Source organism: Leptodactylus fuscus, chromosome 3 (assembly GCF_031893055.1).
Source record: "Leptodactylus fuscus isolate aLepFus1 chromosome 3, aLepFus1.hap2, whole genome shotgun sequence".
In the NCBI taxonomy this organism is placed as follows: Eukaryota; Metazoa; Chordata; class Amphibia; order Anura; family Leptodactylidae; genus Leptodactylus; species Leptodactylus fuscus.
The window spans coordinates 1448609-1471826 of NC_134267.1; the positions used below are offsets into that span (position 1 = coordinate 1448609).

At 39.6% G+C, this 23218-nt stretch overlaps 1 protein-coding gene across 5 annotated transcripts in view; it reads right to left on the reverse strand.

The window, feature by feature from the left end:
* MEIS1 (Meis homeobox 1) overlaps positions 1 to 22723 on the reverse strand; it is a 138010-nt gene extending 115287 nt beyond the window's left edge. For 2 of the 5 annotated variants that reach the window (XM_075266952.1, XM_075266956.1), the window contains exons 1-6: positions 22100 to 22721; positions 20027 to 20253; positions 17879 to 18020; positions 17531 to 17581; positions 17029 to 17079; positions 15972 to 16118 (exon numbers count right to left, since the gene is read on the reverse strand). In XM_075266952.1, the coding sequence (XP_075123053.1) occupies positions 15972 to 16118; positions 17029 to 17079; positions 17531 to 17581; positions 17879 to 18020; positions 20027 to 20253; positions 22100 to 22111 (630 nt within the window). In that variant the 5' untranslated portion in view covers positions 22112 to 22721. Of the gene's footprint in view, positions 1 to 15971; positions 16119 to 17028; positions 17080 to 17530; positions 17582 to 17878; positions 18021 to 20026; positions 20328 to 22099 lie in introns of those variants that run through there. The other 3 variants (XM_075266954.1, XM_075266955.1, XM_075266957.1) reach the window with 3 other exon arrangements.
* Between the last annotated feature and the right edge of the window lie 495 nt (positions 22724 to 23218).

Sequence of the window (23218 nt, forward strand, 5' to 3'; positions counted from 1 at the left end):
AGCTGTCATCTCGCCCAGTGACTCAATTTGAGCTCCTAGTGCTCCTTAGCAATTTGATTGAACTTCACTTGTTACAGGACTGACATACAGAGATCATAAAAATTAATTGCCTCTAATGGTTGCTGCACCACACTGCTCTGGGAACTGCAAGGAGAGGCATTGATAAGATGAGCAGATTGAGGAAACGCAGGACTAAACACAAGACATGTTCCTCAAGAAGTCAGAAGTCCTCATAGAAAGACGGAATCAGATACAACGTCCATTACAAAGAAGGAAATGGAATTACAAAAAATACCAAATATATAAAAAAGAAATTATATAAAAAACAGAGACGACTTCGCTCACGTCCAAGACTTCTTACTAATCAAGACTTGTAAGCTGTTGATCTCGGAGTGTTAGTCATGGGGATCCTTGGGTTGTACTTGTGATGTTCTCATGGTGTATATGGAACTAGCTACACACTAAGGAATAGAATTGAGCCGATCTTCAGATTTCAGGAGTTTTCAAAATCCGATTTTCGATCATTTTCTAGCCGATCCTGATCGTGAATTTGCTCAATCGCTGATCAGGATCCGATCTTTCCCAATCCCGATTGCTCAGCCCTACTAAGGAACATTCTAGGGGTTTGGATCAATTTCAGAAAACTCCTTTAGTGAAAATAAAGAAGTGGAGAATGTTCCGGCAGCTTTACCCCCTGGTCGCTTTCTGATGGATACCGGAGTGGCGTGACGTCTATAGTGACCGCTTGTTATAGCATGACGGCAGCCATATCATAATCCTATCTCCTGGACATCTAGAGGGGAGCACGTGCTCATAGCAGTGGAATAAATCCGTTTCACAGATAAATTTAAATATTTTTTATTCCTACACACGCAGCGGGTTTCCAACATTCAATGGTATTTTTATATCAATTGATAGAAAGACATTTAGAAAGAGCTTTGTCCAACTCCCACAAGTCCAGCTCTTTGCATAACCTAATAGCTGCTGCTCCACTGATTCCGGCACAGTTGGAATTTTCTCTCTAGCCCCCGCCATTCCTGAGCATTCAGTGCTGTTAGTTTTGGTGCCTGATATATTTAGTCTCTGTACAGTCAGGAGGGTGGGGTCAGGCAGGATCAGACAAGGGGGCGTGATTCTGAGCTCTGACACTGCCTGCCTCTGATTGGAGCTCTGAATCACCACATTTGTCTCACCCCGCCCACCTGACATTGCAGAGCTTACATAGCACATCAGGCACCAAAACTACATGCACTTGTTACTCAGGAATGGTGGGGGCGAGAGAGAAAATTCCAACTGTGCTGGAATCACTGGAGCAGCCCCTATAACTAATGTTAAGCACTAGAATTAGTGGAGGTGGTGAAAGGTCCTGTATGAAAGGGAATAAATGCAGTCTAGTCTACCGCCATCGTGTTATCGAGCAGGAGGAACAGAGATTGATACACAGCGCCAAGGGAAAGGATTCAGTATGACACTCTCTATGCTTAGGAGTCCAGTGGGTGGGATGGACCCCTCGTCTGTATGAGCAAGTCTATCAGCTGTCAATCACTGATTAGCTCCGCCCACTGGACTTCTAATGAAAGAGAAAGAATCTCAATGTTACCAGTTATATTGAAGCTTTTCTATATATATTCTTTTCTATTATCTTTCTATTCTATAACACGGCCCTGTCACATCATACAAGTTCCCTTTACTTTTTAGGGCAAATCCTATTATATAGAAGTCAGCAGCTGTTTGTTAGTTGGATTAGTGGTCGCTTTATTATTTCATCAGGTTTGGACAGAAGACATTGTAGATGTGATGAATGTAGTCATGCACACGCTCAGCATACATGATCCAGCCATAGGATCAGCGCTAGGTACATTCTTATCATGGCTCCATCACTAATAGAATTATTTCGATGATCTATTAACCTCTCAGAAGTCCAAGCACTAAACTATGGACATAGCAGACGAGTGTGGAGTGAAATAATATCAGTGACATCATATTCGACGTTGGCACATGACAAGAATCTACACAAGCGGAACACAAAGCTCCTCTTGATGAGATGAATGATAAAATCCATAGCCGCAACATTATGTCCATTGTTTATGTTGTAGAAGGAAGCTTAAGTAGGAACTTTCTTGTTCCTCTATCCATTACTGCCATCGGTAGAATGATCTATGGTGGGAGCCTTGGGAACCAAGATCCAGCAGAAGCTCTGTGTATTAATGGCCATCAGTGTCACACCATAAGGTGCAAACAAATGTATACTTTATATTCAAGGAGTAGAATGGGAATACGTCACGTATGCTCCATATTTGTACTCAACCTTATGGTAGAAAAACAAAATCTGTCATCCTATTCCTCCACCGATTTAGAAGTCCCAAATGGCACAGAATGTTGGAAGAAAGTGGAAGGCGACAGATTTTATGGGTTTAATTGCTGCACGTGGATGCCGGAGAGATGGCTCCCTTCTCACAGGCCAATGAGTGAAGGCTTTATCCTCAGAGCTCCTTCACATTGCATGGAGCACCTCTTAGAAGTCTCCTAACAAAGGAAGTATTTAATGCAATTTCTTGGTAAACAAAACAAATAATAGAGATTGAAAAGATGAAAGTGTATGTTAAATAAAGACGTGCACTGCAGCTCTGCTTTCACAAAATCTACTTAACAATGATACTCTCTCTCTCTTAGGAGCTAAACCAATAAAGTCAGATGCAGCGCCCAGGTTGTTCCTCAGAGATTTCAGCCCAATGCATTGTGGAGACCTACAGTTTTATCCTGGTTGTAGGTATAACATTACAGGAACACTCCGGCCATGGACAACCGGTGCTAATGGCAGAGCTGCAATGTTACTCCAAGTGGTGGCATGCATAGAAGGAAACCATCAGTGTGACTGTTACAATTCTACACACCCCTGTATTTGGATGGAGATAAAGATATTGGAGATGTGTGGGGTACTCTGTGACTGAATGGGGTTGTGCAAAGTGTACAATTCATTCCCTATCCACTGTGGTTGGGGGTTCATCAGCTGGGACCAGTACAAGATGGATTCCTTGTACTCCTGTCTGAATGGTCACTGCACTCATGTCTATGGGACTGCCATGAAATAGGTCAGCCCTCTACTTAGATTGTCTTTGCCAGCCCAAAAGACAGGAATAGAACGGCAGCGACCATTGGTCCATTCAGGAGACCCGTCATCTGTGGTGAATTGGGTCTCAATGGTTTTACCCTCCAATCTATAAGTTATAACCTACTCTATGTATATGGGATATGTTATAAACTTTTATAGACTTGGAACAACCCATTTAGACTTAAGATGGCCGTGCACAAAATGATGGACTAACCTGTCAATTTTAATGAGTTGAGCTGACTATATAATTTCTATGGAGGACTTCCAACTTTCCTTACACATTGACTCTCCCTTGTTGGAAAAAATGCCTGACATGTTGGATTTTATCATGTCTGATACTCCCAGTAAAGATCCTGGTGCCGTTGGTGTTTTTTCTCCAGTCCCCAGTGTTCCTGAGCAATCATTTCCCTTAGTTTTCTTAGTGCTCAATGATTGCTCAGGAACGGAGGGGCTTCATAGACTTTCCCTCTAATCCTATCATACAGGTAGCCACTGCTCGGCCTGAAATGACTCAAACAAAAAGACTGGATCCAATGGCAAAGTAAACATCGGGGTTATTGTCCCTTTAAGTGTTCTGGATCATTTACTAGAACTTCTCATAGACCACAGAATATCGCACAAGTAAATCTGATCATTCAGGACTTGTTTCCAGCCTCACACTACAATACTGTGGGGATAACGTCACTCCTTAGGGAGAGACCACCTTCTCAGGTGTGTGGAGACTTATAGCCATAGTTGCTCCACTGCAAAGGAACATGGGAAGAATATGCAAATCTGTCTCCCAAGATGTAAACAGGGAGATAGTGCCTCTGTTTCAGCCTCTCACTTAAACCAAATCAGTTCTCTCTAGGCTGCGCTGATGACGTCCAAAGAGACAGAAACCGTGCCATCCATAGCTGAGAAACTGATTTGGTTATAACCTCGCATCATGCAGCAAAGGCTTCTGGGAAGTCGGGCATGTTGTTCAGGGTGCTTGCTATAGAGGGCAGCATAACAGAGGCACTGTCTCCCTGTTTACATCTTGGGAGACAGATTTGGATATTCTTCCCACACTACAATACTGGACATCCAGACTGTGCAGCCACCCATTCACTCCAATGGGGCCATACACACAGATCCTTGCAGAATGTCCTAATCTCATGCATTTTCCTAGCTCAGAATAGAAAATTTCAATGTGTAGTCTGGGATTTTATCAGATTGCAAAATCATAAGACACAGACTAGACTAACATTGTACGGGTGTGTGAATAGAGCCTAAGGGGTCTGTATATATCCTTGCATCCACGAGCACCAGAAGAAATGCTCCAATCAAAGCTTGTAATGGATCCCTGACAAAGAAGAGTAAAGGTGGGCAGATCCACAAATTTCACCTGGACCAGACAAGTATGTCACGTGTATGAGATCTTAGCCCTCCCCTGACAGGTGAAAGGATCAGACATGCTGAATTTTATTATGGCCGATCCTTTATTCTCCCAAGAGATGAGACGTTTATTACTCTCTATTTATTGGAAACACATGAAAGCTTAGCCATCCGGTGCTGTGCCTATATGGGGGATTGGGGTGACTGTCGGCCATCAGCTATGGAAGGCCAGTGGTCGCCTTATGTTTGGACAATCTGTTGCTTTGCCCTGTTATGTGCAATTTTACAATTACAGAAAAAAACTGAATCCAGGAGCTTTTCACCCTTCACTAAGTCAGAGCAACATCACTAAGTGCAAATGTATTGTGTAATGGTGACAGAACAGGGACAATGTTTTGTCGCTACGGAAAGTCAATAAACCTCCAGCAGCCTACAATGTTTTCTTCCGAGCTGCGCGCTTCAAAAAAAAGGAGTTAAGTAAAAACCAGCGAGGCAATAAATACGTGGGCTTCATGGGGTCGAGATGGATCGAGGAAAAAGTTTAAAGGGGAAGTACAAGCTATCCTTATTACCCTTCTTAGTCCAGGGCTAGGCTACAACGTCATCCCAGTCATTGCGCAACGTCAACAATGGGACGGGAATAGAAGTGGAGGTAAAACATTGACCACCACAAGGCTGAGGTCGCAGACTCGCTCTGAACTCAATCACATATTATCGGCGAGCCATCATTCAATATGGAACATTGTTTTATCAAGTTTTCCTTCAATTAGCGGAGATTTATTTATTTTTCCTGCAGATCCCATCAGACCCTAAGGGTCATGGTCTACGGGGGTGACCCTACACATTCAATAGAGTTCACCCAAACTTTCAAATTCAGGCTGAACAAATATCTAATGTCTTTGGAGGAGTCTCAAAGATCCACTGATGGCCAACGTCAGGATCAGGAAGGACTGGGCAAGTTGAATTTCAGCATGCCCAATCGTTTGGTCTCCCAGGTGAGAGGTTGCTGCTTTCTCCCATCTCTGTGGAGAGTTTTCTCGAGGTGTATTTGTACGACAGAGTCCGGGAGGAATACCTTTCTGCTGGGCAAGCAATTGGCCAACGACTCTTTGAGATGTAGGACTAGCTTTGCAGCCTATCGTGGTCATACACATAAGGGTCAGTTTCATAGAAGTAGGTTATGAAGTTGGAGAGCTTACCCAATACCCAGAAGAGACAACACAAACATGGGGAGAACATACAAACAAGAGATGGCGGTCATGATACAAAAACTTATGGCTGTAGCCCTATAGATGGCAGAGGAACCTTCTCTGAAATAAGCCAAACTGCTCCTTCTGAAATTGGGGGCCAAACCCTTGTAGGAGCGAAGATGTAGATAGATGGATGTCTGGGTATGAGGAAGGTTACGGGGAACAACATGAACTGGCCCCAGTTATTCTGCATCTCCAATGGCCAATCCATTCCCGGTGGTCAGCGCACCCTTAGACACTTGATCATTTTGGCTTCAACTACAAGAAAAATCAAGGTGCCCAGGGAAACTTTCCAAAACTACAAGCAATGCTCAAAGACATAGGGAGATCTCAGTACAAACCTTTGACGTGGCCCCAACTATCCCACCGTATAAATCATCGTAACGTTATGAAGTCGTGTTTATTAGTCACTTCATATATGAACAGAGCGAGGATTTCAGGGCTCGGCGGTTCAATAAAGCAAAATACAAATAAAATCTACATAGAAGTAAGAAAGTCTTTCTATCGAGGCTCCTCCATATTACTCCGCTGAGCCCGCACTTACTTCAGCCGCTTACAGAATATATTAATTTCACTCAAGAATTTCGGCAAAGATGAATTAGCCTTGTGGGATTAGAGATTTTGGCAGCTACCAATATGGACCCGCAATGTGTAAGAGGCCGCCTGCCCCCCTTTTTTTGACATATGCCTTTCACTACCTTTCATACTTTAACTGATTATTAAAATATGGCAGCGGGAGAAAGATATAGGGCCGTGTAAGAGGGGCGAACACATTGGAGCCAGTGGTGTAATGGGATAAGTATTTGTAAAGTAGTCGCAAGTTAGAACATAAGAGGATGAAAAGATCTATTGAAGGAAACGTTTGGGGGATGTGGATTATAATGGCCAACTTTGGTCGCCATATTTTGTATGCAGGGGTCTGTATATGGACTAGATACAGAAATATGGCGTCCAATAAACCAAACCCAACCTACCGGACCCATATATGTTACCTTAGGGATTGATGTACAGTATATATCTGAAGAATAAAGCATGAAGTATTCAGTGTGGCCCCATGTAATGATACCATAAGATAGATAGATAGATAGATAGATAGATAGATAGATAGATAGATAGGAGATAGATAGATAGATAGATAGATAGATAGATAGATGATAGATAGATAGATAGATAGATAGATAGATAGATAGATAGATAGGAGATAGATAGATAGATAGATAGATAGATAGGAGATAGATAGATAGATAGATAGATAGATGATAGATAGATAGATAGATAGATAGATAGATAGATAGATAGGAGATAGATAGATAGATAGATAGATAGATAGATAGATAGGAGATAGATAGATAGATAGATAGATAGATAGATAGATAGATAGGAGATATATAGATAGATAGGAGATAGATAGATAGATAGATAGATAGATAGATAGATAGATAGATAGGAGATAGATAGATAGATAGATAGATAGGAGATAGATAGATAGATAGGAGATAGATAGATAGATAGATAGATAGATAGATAGATAGATAGATATTCCTTTGTCACAGACACTATGGTGGGGAATGTATCAGACTTTGGCTCCAGATCTTTATATGTTGCATTTCTTATAAATCCGTTGTATAAACCTATAGAATGACAATGTATCTGACAATTATATGAGGAGTATGTGGCTGATTTATTTCAGGTCCTCAATTTGTTGGCTTTTAACAAAAGTCTTGTATTAGCTAATTGTTATGGAGCCAGAAGGTAACGTGTCCTTGTATCTACACGTCAGTAACGTATCCTTGTATCTACACGTCAGTAATGTTCACAGCTTTCCTGCCAGCGACTATTCAGTCAGCACAAGAGTCTCTATGTTAATGTTAGTGCCCTGAGGACTGCAGAGGTAGCTCAGTGCTAATGTCACTGCCTCTTACAGGATGACCCCGGCCTGTACCCCTGGGTCCTATAAGTATGGCCGGACCAGTAACCCTATGTATTGTCTATGGCTTCTATACTCTCCTAGCAATGGCCATAGCACATCACAGAACCTTGTATGTAGCTATACGGGATGGTTTCTATATTGAAGTCTGTTTAGGGGGGAGACATGTGAGTGGCCCCTGCTCGTAGATAAGGCCTAATGAAGTAAGCCTCCCACCGTCTACATTCTGGGAATATTTCGGAATCCGGTGATAGCAGTTTATGGCATATGTTTCCATTAAGACCTGGTTTCGGCTTCACAAATTGACTAATGGCTGTTTATTTTTTTTAGTCAATTAAATTAATTAAAATCTTGATGTATCAAGTCTGAGCGTTGTATTAAGAAGGTCATAGACAAGCTAAACGCTCCCTACAATCAGCCATAGCATAGTCTATGAGGATACAATGTGCATATCGCCCCAATCTCTTATCACGTCTGTCTCCATACCGCGCCTTTGATGTTTCGGTCATATAAAGTTGATTAATAGTTATTTTTATGGAACGTTTCATGACAAGTTCACTTTTTGATCATTCCTCTGCTCTCCCCTATAGGAATTTGGCTTATTACCTCCGTTTTTTTCTCTTTTCTAGAAATATTTCTGCATTTGGCCTTAATGCGGTTATGATAATTATAACAGTATTTGCAAAACTGCATGAAGAATATTTATGGAATCAGTTAACTATTTAAAGGCGGAATTACGATTTCTACAAGTCACGCTTATTCTTTGTGTTATGAAAAGTTTTAGATTTTCTTTCTGCGTCAATTCTTCACAGTTTTCAAGATCTCTGCTTGCTGTCATACAATATGAACTTTGCTACACTTTCAACCAAGAGATAAAAATCTGTCGTAGATGTGATGGACACAGAGTTGCAAAATTTGTTACAATTCTGATCGTCATGGGAGCCACACTGTGTAACTCCGGAGTGTCTATCACATGAGCAGTATACATTGTATTCATCTGAATGTAACCAATGAAGGGTTTTATGGAAGGACAACAAGCAGAGATCTTAAAAAGCAGAAAGTATATTAGAAAGTCTTATAATTTATCATTATACAATGAATAAGCTTCATTTGCAGAAAATATAATTCCCATTTAAGTGCATGAACATATAAATAACTACTATAAAACACTATGTCCACCTCAATAAACTACACCGTTACATATCGTTACACCCCAATAAACTATATCGTTATATATCATTACACCCCAATAAGCTATACCGTTACATATTGTTACACCCCAATAAACTATACCGTTATATATCATTACACCCCAATAAGCTATACCGTTACGTATTGTTACACCCCAATAAACTATAATGTTATATATCATTACACCCCAATAAGCTATACTGTTACATATTGTTACACCCCAATAAACTATACCGTTATATATCGTTGCACCCCAATAAACTATAATGTTATATATTATTACACTCCAATAAACTATACCGTTATATATCATTACACCCTAATAAACTATACCGTTACATATTGTTATACCCCAATAAACTATAATTTTATATATTACATATAAACTATACCGTTACATATCGTTACACACCAATAAACTATAATGTTATATATCATTACACCCTAATAAACTATACTGTTACATATCATTACACCCCAATAAACTATACCGTTACATATTGTTACACTCCAATAAACTATACCGTTATATATCATTACACCCTAATAAACTATACCGTTACATATTGTTATACCCCAATAAACTATAATTTTATATATTATTACATATAAACTATACCGTTACATATTGTTACACTCCAATAAACTATAATGTTATATATCGTTACACCCCAATAAACTATACCGTTACATATCGTTACACCCTAATAAACTATACCGTTACATATTGTTACACCCCAATAAACTACACCATTATATAGTTATTTATTGTAGGTATCTGGTATTGATTTACTAGAAATATATTTGATGGGTCAAAGTTGTCTGCTGGAGATCAATAAAATGCTAAAATGTGCAACATAAGTATAAGAAGGTCTCCTGGTGTCCTGAGATGTGTTAATACATCGCAGACGAGGTCACTTATGGCGGCCATTCCTTGACGTGCATTTACGGAGCTAGAAACTCGCCGTATGGCCAATGTATATGTCAAACAAAGCAATTATTATCTAATTATTTCTTATTTTTAGAACCTGAGTAGTTAATGGAGGCCGGAGCGACTGTTAAAAAAAAGTTGCAGCCTTAGTTAATAAATCATTACAGAGATTTCTAGGTTCGACGCTTTCCAGCTCATCGCGATATCTTAGCACATATTAGATGGCTGCATTAATTGCCTCCCGACTAGAAAAAACAAACAAACTGTTATTCTCTAAGTATCAAAAGTTTTTGCAAAAAATTTCCAGTTTAACGGGCCATTCTTGTAAATATTTCAAAATTAAATAAGCAAAAATTTGGGATTGTAAAGGCTCGATCTGCGACGCAAGTGGATCCTGCGGTGTCGATGAATTCCTTCTATCTTTTCGTTATCTTGTAACACATCTCCTGCTTTAGTACGTGATTAATTCCTTACATGTAGTAACTTTCTTAATATAAAGCGTTATAATATCGGTGCCAAGGGATGAACCTAAACGCCCAGAATGTTATCAGCAATAATAGACTTTCTATAGATACAGCAGAGCCGAGTTTGTCCTCCGACACAATGAATACGATTTTCTACGACAACTAAAAGTTAACTTAATGCAGGAAACCGAGTAAACGAAGTTCTGCCGCATCTGTGGATATTATATGGAGTTACTTCTATTGTCATTTATAGAATAGAAAAGTTATTAGAAATAAGTGGAGAAAATATTGATATTATGGCAGATTAATAATTACGGTATATTAGATACATTATAAAACATTCTTCATTCAATTATTCTGAAGTCGATTTCTAAAATTATTTAGCGTTTCCCTTCTTATTACTCAAATTTAGGAATTGAGGTAAAATAAAAGCCAGATCGGTAATGGGGAAAATAATTGGAGCAAAAAAAATTAAAATATTGGAGGGTTAAGAAGAATCTAAGAGCTGTAAAATGGTGAGAAAGTCACTGGCGTCTTATTGTTACCATATTGTCGTGTATCACGTTAATTGCCAATTTCAAGACGTCCAGTGCGGATTTCTCATCTGTAACTTATGAAATAGACAAATTAACTCCTGTGTAGCCAGAGGGCAGGAGAAACCTGAGCTGCTCCAAAACTTTGGAAGGAGAAATTACAGCAAAAAAGTTCAAAGGTTTTGCATCTCATCTTTTTTTCTTTTTGTATTTTATTTTTTTAAGGGGGTCCTAATATTAGAGTTCTTCTTTCTTCTCGACAGGTGGATCAGCTTGGCCGGTACAAGTACACGGATCCCTCCAAACTGAAGTGTTTGGGTTTCATTAGCAGACACTTCATTGTACAATGGCGATACCTTGTGATACAAAGTGTCCTTCATTTGGAGGAACAAGCCTTACTTTTGACCCTTCTTATTAGAATTAGATGGGAATTAATAAACTTAAGTAGATTGTTCTAGAAGGTATCTGAGCCCTCACTGTATATTAGACCAAGACACGTGGCACAGTTTGGAGCACTTAGAAATCCAGGTGTTTATATTCAGATTTTGTACTTGCTAATATTTTAATACAAACCAATACAAAAACATTTCACATTTTACCTATTAAACTCTAATTGCCCCTCTCTGATATTCCGCACAGTTGAGCAGAATGGATTGTGGTTGAGGTTTCTAAGACGAGAACAGTAAAGTCCTGAAAACGCAGAAACTTTTTATCCCTTTTTTATTTTTTAGCACCCAAAATCTACTAAAATTTGGAGTGATCAGAGTCAATAAGCTGTAGCGTAAAGCATCAGGATAAGGGAACCCAACAAATTATGGAACCACAGTTTTATGCAGCAGACGACTTGGAATAGAAGAGACTAGAAGTCGCAGCTCATTAGGGGGGAGGTCCCAGAAAGGGTTAATGAAAGATGGCTGTTTATAAGGAGCTCCTCCAGGGGTAAGCATAGGTGGAGCTGTGTGCAGAGGTCAGATGCTGGACAGGAAGAGGCATTGGGTTACATGACAAGATGAAGGACAGGCTCTAGTGTTGGTAGAAGCCCACTCCTCTTTACTATACTTTGCAAGGAAACAAGTTAAACAGGCAAACAGCCCCTGCAGGTCACATAACACCTGAAGGGGATCTTCACTTGTCAGCAAGGAGACAACAGAGTAGGAGAAACTGGCAGAGCCGCATTCGTAAGAAAGTGCAAAGAACTTTAAGTCTAGAGAAAAACTTTTTAAAGGGTGCGGGTAAAGTTACTTAGATCCGAATTATGGACTAAAAACAAAATTAGTTACAATTGTCTCAATTCTATCCAATAGAGGAAACATTGAAAGGAATTCTAAAAAGTCCTTGTGGGAATCCATTAAGTAGACTGGGCTTAATATGGAGAATATACAATGTATGGAAATGGAGCAGAATTGACGATTTTAAGGCTAATTCACCAACTGGTAATACCCCATGACAATCCGAGCACTGCTACATCTCTAAGAGTCGCGTCTATAGCAGGCAGTCGTCAGAGTTAGGCCCCAAACTAGCACAACAAAGACTAGAAGGAATTAATCCCCTACAAGACGGACGCAGTAAAGACGCGAGATGTATCGTGAGATAATAAAAAGGAAAATCAACCCATTAACGACCGAGTGTCTGAATCTATCGCAAATGGCGCATTTCAGGGGCCAAAATTAATTCCCAAGTTCTTTAAAATATTTATTCAACAGCTGAATTTACTAATTGTTTAAGTTCCGTCATCCTCTCGGCTTCTAGGTCACTTTCTCAAGAAAATAATGATTTCTTGGAGAAAATGAGGTATAAATCTTCATTTTGGAGGCAATTAAAGTGTTGATTTCATTCGTGCCCTTGAGCTATTCTTGTAATTTGCTCAAATAGCTTTATGTCCCCTGCACAGCAGAGCTTTTTAGTAACCTGGGCTCTAGCAAGACTTCTTGGATGGGAATTGTATTCTTGTGGAGAAGTTCAGGCCTGTGGTTTACAATGGACGCAAAGCTTTAGGTGGGATTGTGAAGTGGACGTGTAGGGGTTAATCAAGATCTTCATTTAGCAAAGTAAAATCAAAGCATTAAAAATAAATAATAATAATAATAAATATAAAATTAATTGTTCCATTTTCCTATTGCAATCTCATGATTTTCCACTATAATCCCATTACTCGTTTAAGAAAAATTAAAGTCACGCAGCCCAGCGATTTAACCCTTAGGGGTCGTGAGTGTGGCCCAGCTCTGGGGCTTGCTTGGCCTCTTGTGCTGCCAGGATTTGGCTGTGTCTGGATTAGCCAGCGAGCAGTTCCCTGGAGAGACTCTTATTATACCCTAAATACTGTCTAGTAGATAATAATCATATTACTGGATTCACACAACATAGGCAGGCATGAGCTAAACATACATTATTTAGACCTAAGCTATACACAGTATACATATATATATATACACACTCACATATATATTAATGTACAATTATAATAACTAGAATTTGACACTTAGAAATAATTATACAAATAAAAAGCAAACAAGAAAAAATGAATAAACAAACGACATGTTAACTCTTCCTTCCCTTCCTCTCCAGTCTCTGCCTAATTAACCTTTACACTGCCGAGCCTATTCTCTCCCCCATTGCCCACCCTGCAGTCCCCACCATTGATTCCCCTTTAATGCACACAGTCAATTAACCCTTGCCTCACGCTTTCCTTATCCCATAGAAACAACATTATCTCAGCAGTTTAACCACACAAAGCATTAACCCCTTATTAATGCAAAATGACCTTCTAATGAAATCATTATCAATAAGCCTTGAGACCCTTCGGAGCACTTGAGTGAGAAATACAATTCATGCTTTGCGCCTCCTCCTGCGCCAGACTAGCACAGAGGTCAGTTAGCGCCACAAGGCGCATCTCTGGCATAAAGTGGCGCTATGGGATAATAAGATATTTGTATATAGGAGACGTATATGGACATATAGAGAACACAGGGCTGATTTTACAGCTTTTGATTCTGGGCGCTCTCTGCAAGCAGTCTGTGCACAAAGCAATGTGCACTGAGGTCTGAATGCTCGGCCAAGGGAAACTGACAAGACAGGCTAATGAAGCGTGCACCGAGCAAGAGCATAGCCCAGGCCTGCTCCGTGCTATTTACCAGACCACCTAGACTACTATATACTGCCTATACCACTACCTATAGCACTCACTGCACATAACCCCATCTCACATAATACACATATAGTGCAAGTACTGCCCCACTGCCTGTATATCCCTGTATATACTACTATATATAGTGTAATAACTGCATATAACCCCATGTCACATAATACACATATAGTGCAAGTACTGCCCCACTGCCACTATATCCCTGTATACTACTATGTATAGTGCGATCACTGCACAAAACCCCCATATCCTCACGGGATAAGGAAAGCATGACAAATAGTGAAACTACAAAACGCAGATCTCTCCATTTATAATATAAAATATAGATATACATGTACACACACACATCTATATATGATACCTATGAATGATAATAATACTATGCTGTGCACCCACTAAACATAATTAAAATACTTCTATAATAAGCATACAATATGTGTATGAGTTGTATCTCATCCATAGACTGCACATACAGTGTGATCACATCACTGCACAGAATATTTAGATACTAATGAAATAAACATACAGTGCGATCAGCGGGGCCCACTGCAATGTGTCATGTGTAGAATGTATATAGAATGTATATACAGTGTGATTATAACAATGTAACCACTGCACATGTATCTGTTATATATCATATATAGAATGTATATACAGTGTGATTATAAAAATGTAACCACTGCACATGTATCTGTTATATATCATATATAGAATAGAATGTGTATATACAGTGTAATCACAATAATGTAACCACTGTACATATGTCCCACTCCATTGTCTTCTATAGTATTAATATACAGTGCAACACCACTGCACATGTATCTGTTATATTTCATATATAGAATGTATATACAGGGTGACCACAATAATTTAACCACTATACATATGTCCCACTCCATTGTCTTCTATAGTATTAATATACAGTGCAATAACACCACTGCACATTTATCTGTTATATAGTGTGATATTGTTCCTACTGCAAATTAAAAACGTTATAGTCTTATCTATTATAAGGAAAAAAATCTTATCTTCTGTATTCTTATCTATACAATGTAAATACATCAGTTATAGGTCACTGTAAAGTAGGAAAACTGCATCTACTATATCTTATTCAGCATCAATGTACAATACGATGACTACATCCACTATATCATATACATCAGTGTATAGTATGATCACTACATCCATTAAATCATATATAGCCTCAATCTATAGTACTATCACTACATTACATATAGAATATACAGTATGATCACTATATCGTATAGAGAATGAATATACAGATCCATTATATAATATATAGCACCAATGTATATAATCACTACATCCACTAGATCATATATAGCACCAATGTATATAATCACTACATCCACCATACTATATATGGCATCTTTATACAGTTCCATCACTACATCCACTAGATCATATATAGAATGAATGTGTAGTATAATCACAGTATCCATCTATAGTTCCAATGTTTAATAGTATCAAATCTAGTATATCATATACGTCAGCCATATAAGTAGCAGCACATATACCCTTCCCACTACCAACTATAGACTTTCATCATGGAATACATCCCATACAATATACATACAGCCCCATTGTATATACAGTATACATGTATAGCACACAACACTGCTGTGATCACTGCACCCACTATATATATATATATATATATATATATATATATATATATATATATATATTACTACCAGATCATCATCTATAAACACAGACTCAGCGCTATTCCTGCAGTCACCGCAGTTACAATTCAGTCTGAACTGGTTCCAAATGTCTTTAAATTGCCCTCATTTATTTTTATTATTAGAAGGGGGAAAAAATCAAGCAAACAGAAAAAGCCACCCAAAAAGCAGGACATGCTGGCTGGAGAAGCCTGTGTAGCAGCTCATCCTGCCAGGTCTAATCCGAGATCACAGCTTAATGAAGCAATAATAGGCACATTATTCCAAAATGTTCATTTCCTTAATCATATGCAAATAATAGAAAGGCCCCAGCAAATGGTGTGAATATCAATAGGGATGGGATCTGCTCGGCTTACCTGATCTGTTAGATTGGCCGATCTGGTCATGTCTTCACTGTCTGACTTGGATCCTCCTTCCCTGTCCTCTATCACCAGGTCTATGGGCATTTTTCCTTTCAAACAACTAATATACCGATGGCAGAAATTGTCGCACAGTTCATGTACCTAGAGAAAAAAAATAATAAACTATATAATCAAGCGTAGATAAATAACATTGACAAGAGCAATCAAGATCTCCTGGTAGCACAAACAAGGGGAACGCATTGCAATTATCCTCCTGAGACCCTTCTTCCAAGACGCATCAGGAATTAGGAGCAACTTTCTTTTCTGCTAAAATAGAGATATCTTAGAAAATTGACACTGACAAGATGATTCACAAGCTACAACAAATGCAACACCCGTGCTAAATTCATCTGCTCCTGGGGCTGTGACCACAGCAGAGATAGTGACCTGCATGGGCGACATTATAGTCAACGATTTCATATCATCATCACAGGGGGTGGTGGGAAAAACACAATGCAAAAAAATATAGAACAGAACAGTTGTATTCAAGAATGGGGCCCTGTGCTTTCATATTTAAAGCCAAGGAGAAATGGAATAAATAAAATAAAAAAAGCCGACATGCGACTTTTATAGCTGGCATCAAACTGCAATCCCCTTTATTGCTCAGATGCAAAACAGCCAGTAAAATGACATTATCAGCCTTCTCCCAGTCCCAGACAGCTCTGTCCCTGGGAAAGCTCAGTGTCTTAAACCCCCCCCCCCCCCCCCTCCTCCAATCCACTAGTTTATTTTAGGATTTTTTTTATTTATTTTTATTTTGCAGGTATCAAACGAATCCTAATATTCCAGCCTATATATAAGCAGTAATTCACACATGCGGCAGTACTGCTCCCTACACCAGGCCTGGGCGGTGGTGATCCTGGATTTAGTAGCTGAAATGGCAATTAAACCGAAAAGAGGAATGGATTCTGTGATTTGTCCTGACAGTAATTACACAGAACCAGAAATAAAGACATCTATGCAAATTCCCTATTAGCTAGATCTTATTAGGATTCCACATCACATGCGTTACCTTTTCTAATTCCAATAGATGAAACCTTAATACTTGTATGGCTTGGATCATCTGCAAAGAAACAGGCAGAAAGACTAGGATCACTAATACAGCACAAAACAGACTTTATAGACACACATATATATATATATATATATATATATATATATATATATACACATACATAGAGTCAGCAGCCAGCTACTCCAGCAAATGGTGAGGGCTTGAGGGTCTGGATGCATTTCCATTGCAATCCCCTAAATAGTGGGGGGCTTTTGATGTGTTTGCAATCTGTTTGTCTACAACTCTGGGGGGATGTGATAGCACAAAAGAGGCTAAAAGGTTCTGACAACCCTAAATAAACCAAGAAGCTGCAGTCACTTACTAGGTGTCATAAAAAGGGTAAAGAGGGGGCAGATATCTGGGCTCTGATCACTGGGAGCAAATTGTGAGGCAGTGCAAAATAAACAGCAAAGCAAGGAAATGAAGTATTATAGATAATGCAGATGCAATAAAATCTTACCAAGTTATCCAATTCCGGATTAGAAGAAAACAAAGGTTTTTCTGCTCGAATCTGAAGCCAAATAATAAGGGAAAAGAATCACTAAGTTACCATTGAGTTTCCTGCTCATTATAATAGGTAGAGTTTGTAGGGATTGTATGTATGTGTGTGTGTGTGTGTGTGTGTATATATGTATGTGTGTATGTATGTATGTATGTGTGTGTGTGTGTGTGTGTGTGTGTATGTATGTGTGTATATGTATGTAATATGCATATATATGAGTAATGTGTACATCCACGTATAGGTGCATTCTCATCACATATGTAGACAGGGTAATATTGGGGGATTATCAGGCATTGTTTGGCTGACCTGTTTGGCGAATACTGCAATGTCTTCATTGAAAGACTCAGAGGAGCACACATCACCGCCTGCCACCCCAGGCTCTCGGGGGGTACAAGTAGCTAATTCACATTTCTCAAAAATCAGTGCTAATAAAGGGAACAGGGGGTGTCTGCAAAAGAAACACAACAAATCAATAAGGCCACATGATCAGAGAGGGCAAATGCCCCTGTGCCCCTGGCAGCTCAGGGCTACACAACAGCACAGGCCCAGGGCAAGAGCAGTCAATAGACACACCAAACAAACAGGCAAAACACCGAAAAACAGCAATGCAAGGCGCGCTGGTATATGTGTCGCTATACTGCCCAGCACTGAGGATTTGTCGCTGTGGTTTATACAATACAACACATCGGAGGCAAACACACAACCCCTAAATATATACAAGTACAAAGAATATCTATAGGTGGAACATAACGCTATAGAATAACAATATAGATCTATTATCTCACTATAATAACTGTGTGTACTGTTGTATCAATCACACAAATCTATACAACTCCTGTACAGAACACACACAGTATAGCCACAACATTACAACACTAAATGCAACGCGCTTTGAATTGTCATTGTGGGGAATTCACAACATACAAAACATATACAACATACACGACAGATACAACATATGCAACAAACACGACATGTACACGATACACAACAATCAGTGCAAAGCAGCGAATGAACACGAAAAAAAACGCACAACTTTTCAAAATCACACATTCACCGCCAATATACACAACTCCACACACTACATCGCCCAAATGCAATGCGTTCTGGATTATTTTTATTCCATAATCTGATTATTACAATCTCTACTACAGCAAACGCACCCAGCCGCACTACCGCACACAAATCCAGCGTACAAGGCTCGATGGGAGGCGGTTCTCACACACTAATACATAGACATTTCTTAATTCTATATAGTGTCCTGTATAGTGACTCTCTCTACATGGGGATAATAATATCTGGGATTAGTATTATTATTAGCTGCTCTATAATGACTCCTACACAAGGCGCCGGTCTATGAAAGGGTTAACACGTTGACCTTCTTTGTTGCAAGTTTTGTTCGCTTTGTTTGTAAATTTTAATGCACAAATACAATGTAACAAATAGAGGAGGATCCACAAGGAATAAAAAGTGCTAATAACAATTAATAGAATTAATAGAATAGAAATAAAGACACTTTAAGAAATTATAACAAGGAGACAAATAATAAACTCGATCGTAATATAAATAATAAGATTGATTTTTAAATAGTGAGAAGATTAATTTTATATAGAAAATGACTTAAGTTGTTTCCATTCCTGCCAGGTCTGTCCATATATATTATGTAAAAATTCAGACCTGAAGATCCCAAGTCTTGTAATGTGTGAATGCGGTAAAAGCTGCAGGGCCTGGAGTTTTAGGAACTTTACAAGCCACGTTAAAGGGATTCATTTATTAGATTTCTATTCTGTGACAACTTTCTCTTTTTTTGCTTTTGGTCGAGTGAGAAGCTATTGGTGCAGGAGATAGCAGGTTAGCAGCCTAAATAAACTTGGTAAGATTAGTAGTGTGCGACAAATGAGGGAGATTACACTTGTGTTCACATGAAGCGGAGCGTGGGGCTTTCATTTATTTAAGACATTCACAGGGAGAACTCCAGAGTGGAGAGGGGTTGTAACAATGTATCTATGTCAAGAGAAATAAACACGAGGAATATTTGGCGTCTATTTCTATATTTACTCCTCAGTTTTTTATGACCTATAGAATATTTTTTCACTCACTGATAATTTCTTCAGCACCTTCCCATATTGTACAAACCATCCACACACCAGTCACACAGAACAAGCCGCATTTGCGATAATAAATATTCGCATTAGTTTACAAACTTCCCGACTACATGATTATCGCGGCACACTAAAGCGCTGTACACACCTACTAACATTTCTGTATGTGAAAACATTTTTTATTTACCCCGACTACACATAAAACATTATAATTACGTAACACAAGCTGTTCTATGGGGCTGAAAACTTTTCGCTAGTTTCTGCTTTATTTTGGAGGAGCTTTGCCCATGTCAGCCGGACATTATTGGGGGCAGCGTGTATTTTACATAGAAGAGCTGGCATCTGTACGTACCCATAGATGGCATCTTTATCTCTCTTGAGGGCGTCATTGACTGAGGAGCCCATGCTGGGGGGCATAGCGTTGGTATGGGCGGTATGCGGGTACTGGTGGGAGTGCAGAGGAGGACCGTGATTCATATGATGCACAGGCTGCATGGACCTAGCAGCATGGGGGTCCCCATACATGGTACTGGGGATCCCTACTCCATCCATCCCACCGTAATGGGGCAAGTCGTCGTACTGTATGACAGATAGAAAGACACCATCAGACAAGGGAGAGCACAGGGCATCAGATGGGGCCTCCAGATCCCTCCACCACCATCATCATCATCATCATCATCCTCTCCATGGCTTGTGGCTGCACTGGATGGCTTGCTCTTTCCAGTCACTCGGCCAGGCTTGGAGGATCTTACATTTTTATTAGATTTACTTATTACTCTATTCACATGGAGGGACCCAATGGAAATCACAAGGAGTGAATGTATTTTATAGGTGACAGTTGGGAAGTGAAGCTGAAAATGAAGCCGAGAAGGGTTTGCCTAATTCAATAACCATATGCCAACATGTGTCAATGAGGCCAATTAAGGGAAGTCAGCCTGTTGTGTCAGCTGGGGCTTATTACATACATCTACCTCTCCAGTAATATATATATATATAGATATGCATATATATATGCACTTATTATATATAGAGGATATATGTAGTGTACGATGTAATATAATGACCCCAGCCTGTGAGCAGCTCCAGCAGGACTTGCTACACACATTCACCCTACATTGTCTTCTTATCAAAAGTTCTGCCTACACAAGTGACAAGTTTCCCAATCCTGAGACTTGGGGAGGATCAGTGAATGTGGATCTTAGTAAATATCTTGGATTCTGACACTTGGTAGAGCTAAAGTGTCAGCAACAAAGCAGCTTTCTATTCCAGATAGCTCATTATGGCTCAGCACTCATATTATGCAAAGTTTAATGACTTTTAATTATTGCAAGGCTCCTGATTATGTGCACATATTCACAAGAAGTGGCAGCAATTAAGATTACTTGTGTTATTTGGAATACAACTTCACTGAAGTGACAGATCTCGAGGAGAGATTGTATCTGGCTTTACATTCCTATAGGCAGCAGCAAATTCGCATTGTTTACTTGCTGCTGCTGTCAATAGGATCAATATATATATATATACAGTTTGTGTGTGTATAATGTACATAGACTATAGTAATACGTGTTCTAAAGTCTAAAATGGGAGATATTTTAGTTAAGTTGTGAAAGTTACGATGTCTATATAACACGTGTATGTATGCGTACATTCATCTGTCTAGTTACAGATTATATATATATATATATATATATATATATATATATATATATATATATACCCCTGTATTACCCTCATGTTCCCTGAATTTTCTATGAGCCTCTGTATATTACACTCCCTGTACACCTCTGCTATAATTTATTCAGACCCCATGTATATACTATAATACTCTTCCTATGTATGTTGCATTTTATACAAGCCCCCATGTATATTTATATGTCAATACTCCCCCCATGTCTATGTAAGCCCCTTTGCATAGGTGCATAATATAAACATGTGACTACTTTTTCTCCTATACTTGATCTCTACATTGTACACGAGTCCCCAGACTATATATATATATATATATATATATATATATATATATATATATATATTTCCCACCGGAGAACATAACCCTATGTATGTAATATACACAGCCCACATGGATTAATGTGTTCACCCTACAGCACAGGACATCAGCGCCTATGTAAATCTACATTCTATGTACAGCTAGATATATGGACACATATATATGTACACATCTATGTATTTTAATTGCATTATATAGGGATATATATGTATATCTGAGTGCACATCCACTTCATTGCACATGAGATCATATGTCTGCACATATATGTTTGCTATGGATGTACATATGGCTGTATAAGTGTGTATATACTGGAGCATTCACTCCAATGAAAAGTGAAAACATCATCTCTTCTTCTCACATGGAAAAAGTTTTCCCAGCCTGAGCCCGAGCCACGTTTCCATTGCAGGGAGTACCTACCCTCTGAGCCATCGGCCTGGCTAAGTCCTGGCTACTTGACTTTCAGATATATCCTATATAAGGCCAGTGTGGATGACAATCAATTACTCCACCAAGTGATGAGGAGAGATGAGAAATATTCAGATTAAATCCTTCTGCCGACTTCCCAGAGTTTACACACAAGAGTCATTCAGCCTCTCAGACTTTTTCTTTTTCCCAGAGCAGAAACAAAAATTCTCCTTTTTTCCCTTAAAATGAGTTTAAAAGTGAGAAAAAGCAGAGGAAAGTCTCATGGCTGTCAGCCACCTGAGCTGTCAATCATAGGTGCGCGGCTTGTCAAGGTGCTGAATGAATGATGGGGATCTCCTGGCAGAGCAGTGTCCGATGCAGGGTGCAGGGTGCAGGGTGCAGGGCTCGGGCTCCTCTCCACTGTGCAGCCTGCAGCTAGCTAGCTCCTTCCTTCCTAGTGCCTGGATGTGCTGCGGGGACTGAGCAGACTGGGAGTCCCGCCGATCACCGCCACTGCTGCCGATCAGTGCTGCCGCTGCTCCCAGTGTGTGTGCTGCACAGGCGGAGAGCTGGGTCTGGACCAGAATGCTGGAACCCGGAAGTAGTGGTGGCCATAACAGGTCGTGTCTTACACAATGCAATGGGCTGCATCAACTAGCTCATGTGCAGAGGGGGGTGGAGGAGAAGGAGGGGGCAGCAGGAGGAGGAGGAGGACGAGGAGGAGGAGGACGAGGACATCCCAGACAGCAGCAGCAGCAGCAGCACATACACTTCAATAATATAGCTAAAAAAAGAGCAACTATTCCCAGCTCAAGTCTACAACATGCCCAGGCTGCCACATTGCACTTCATAGACTGCCTGCTTATGGAAGGGGCGCTGCTCACACGGATACAACTCGGGGGATGAGGTTGTTACTTTGTAGCCAGGGATGGACAGAATGAGCAGAAGTTTGTGAAGATAAACAGGGCATGGAGGAGGCAGAAAATACATGCAGGCAGCACATATGTATATGCAGGCAGCACAGTGAGAACACATACATACAGGCAGCACATAGTGAATGCACTTATACATGCAGGCAGCACATACTGAATGCACTTATACATACAGGTAGCACATAGTGAATGCACTTAT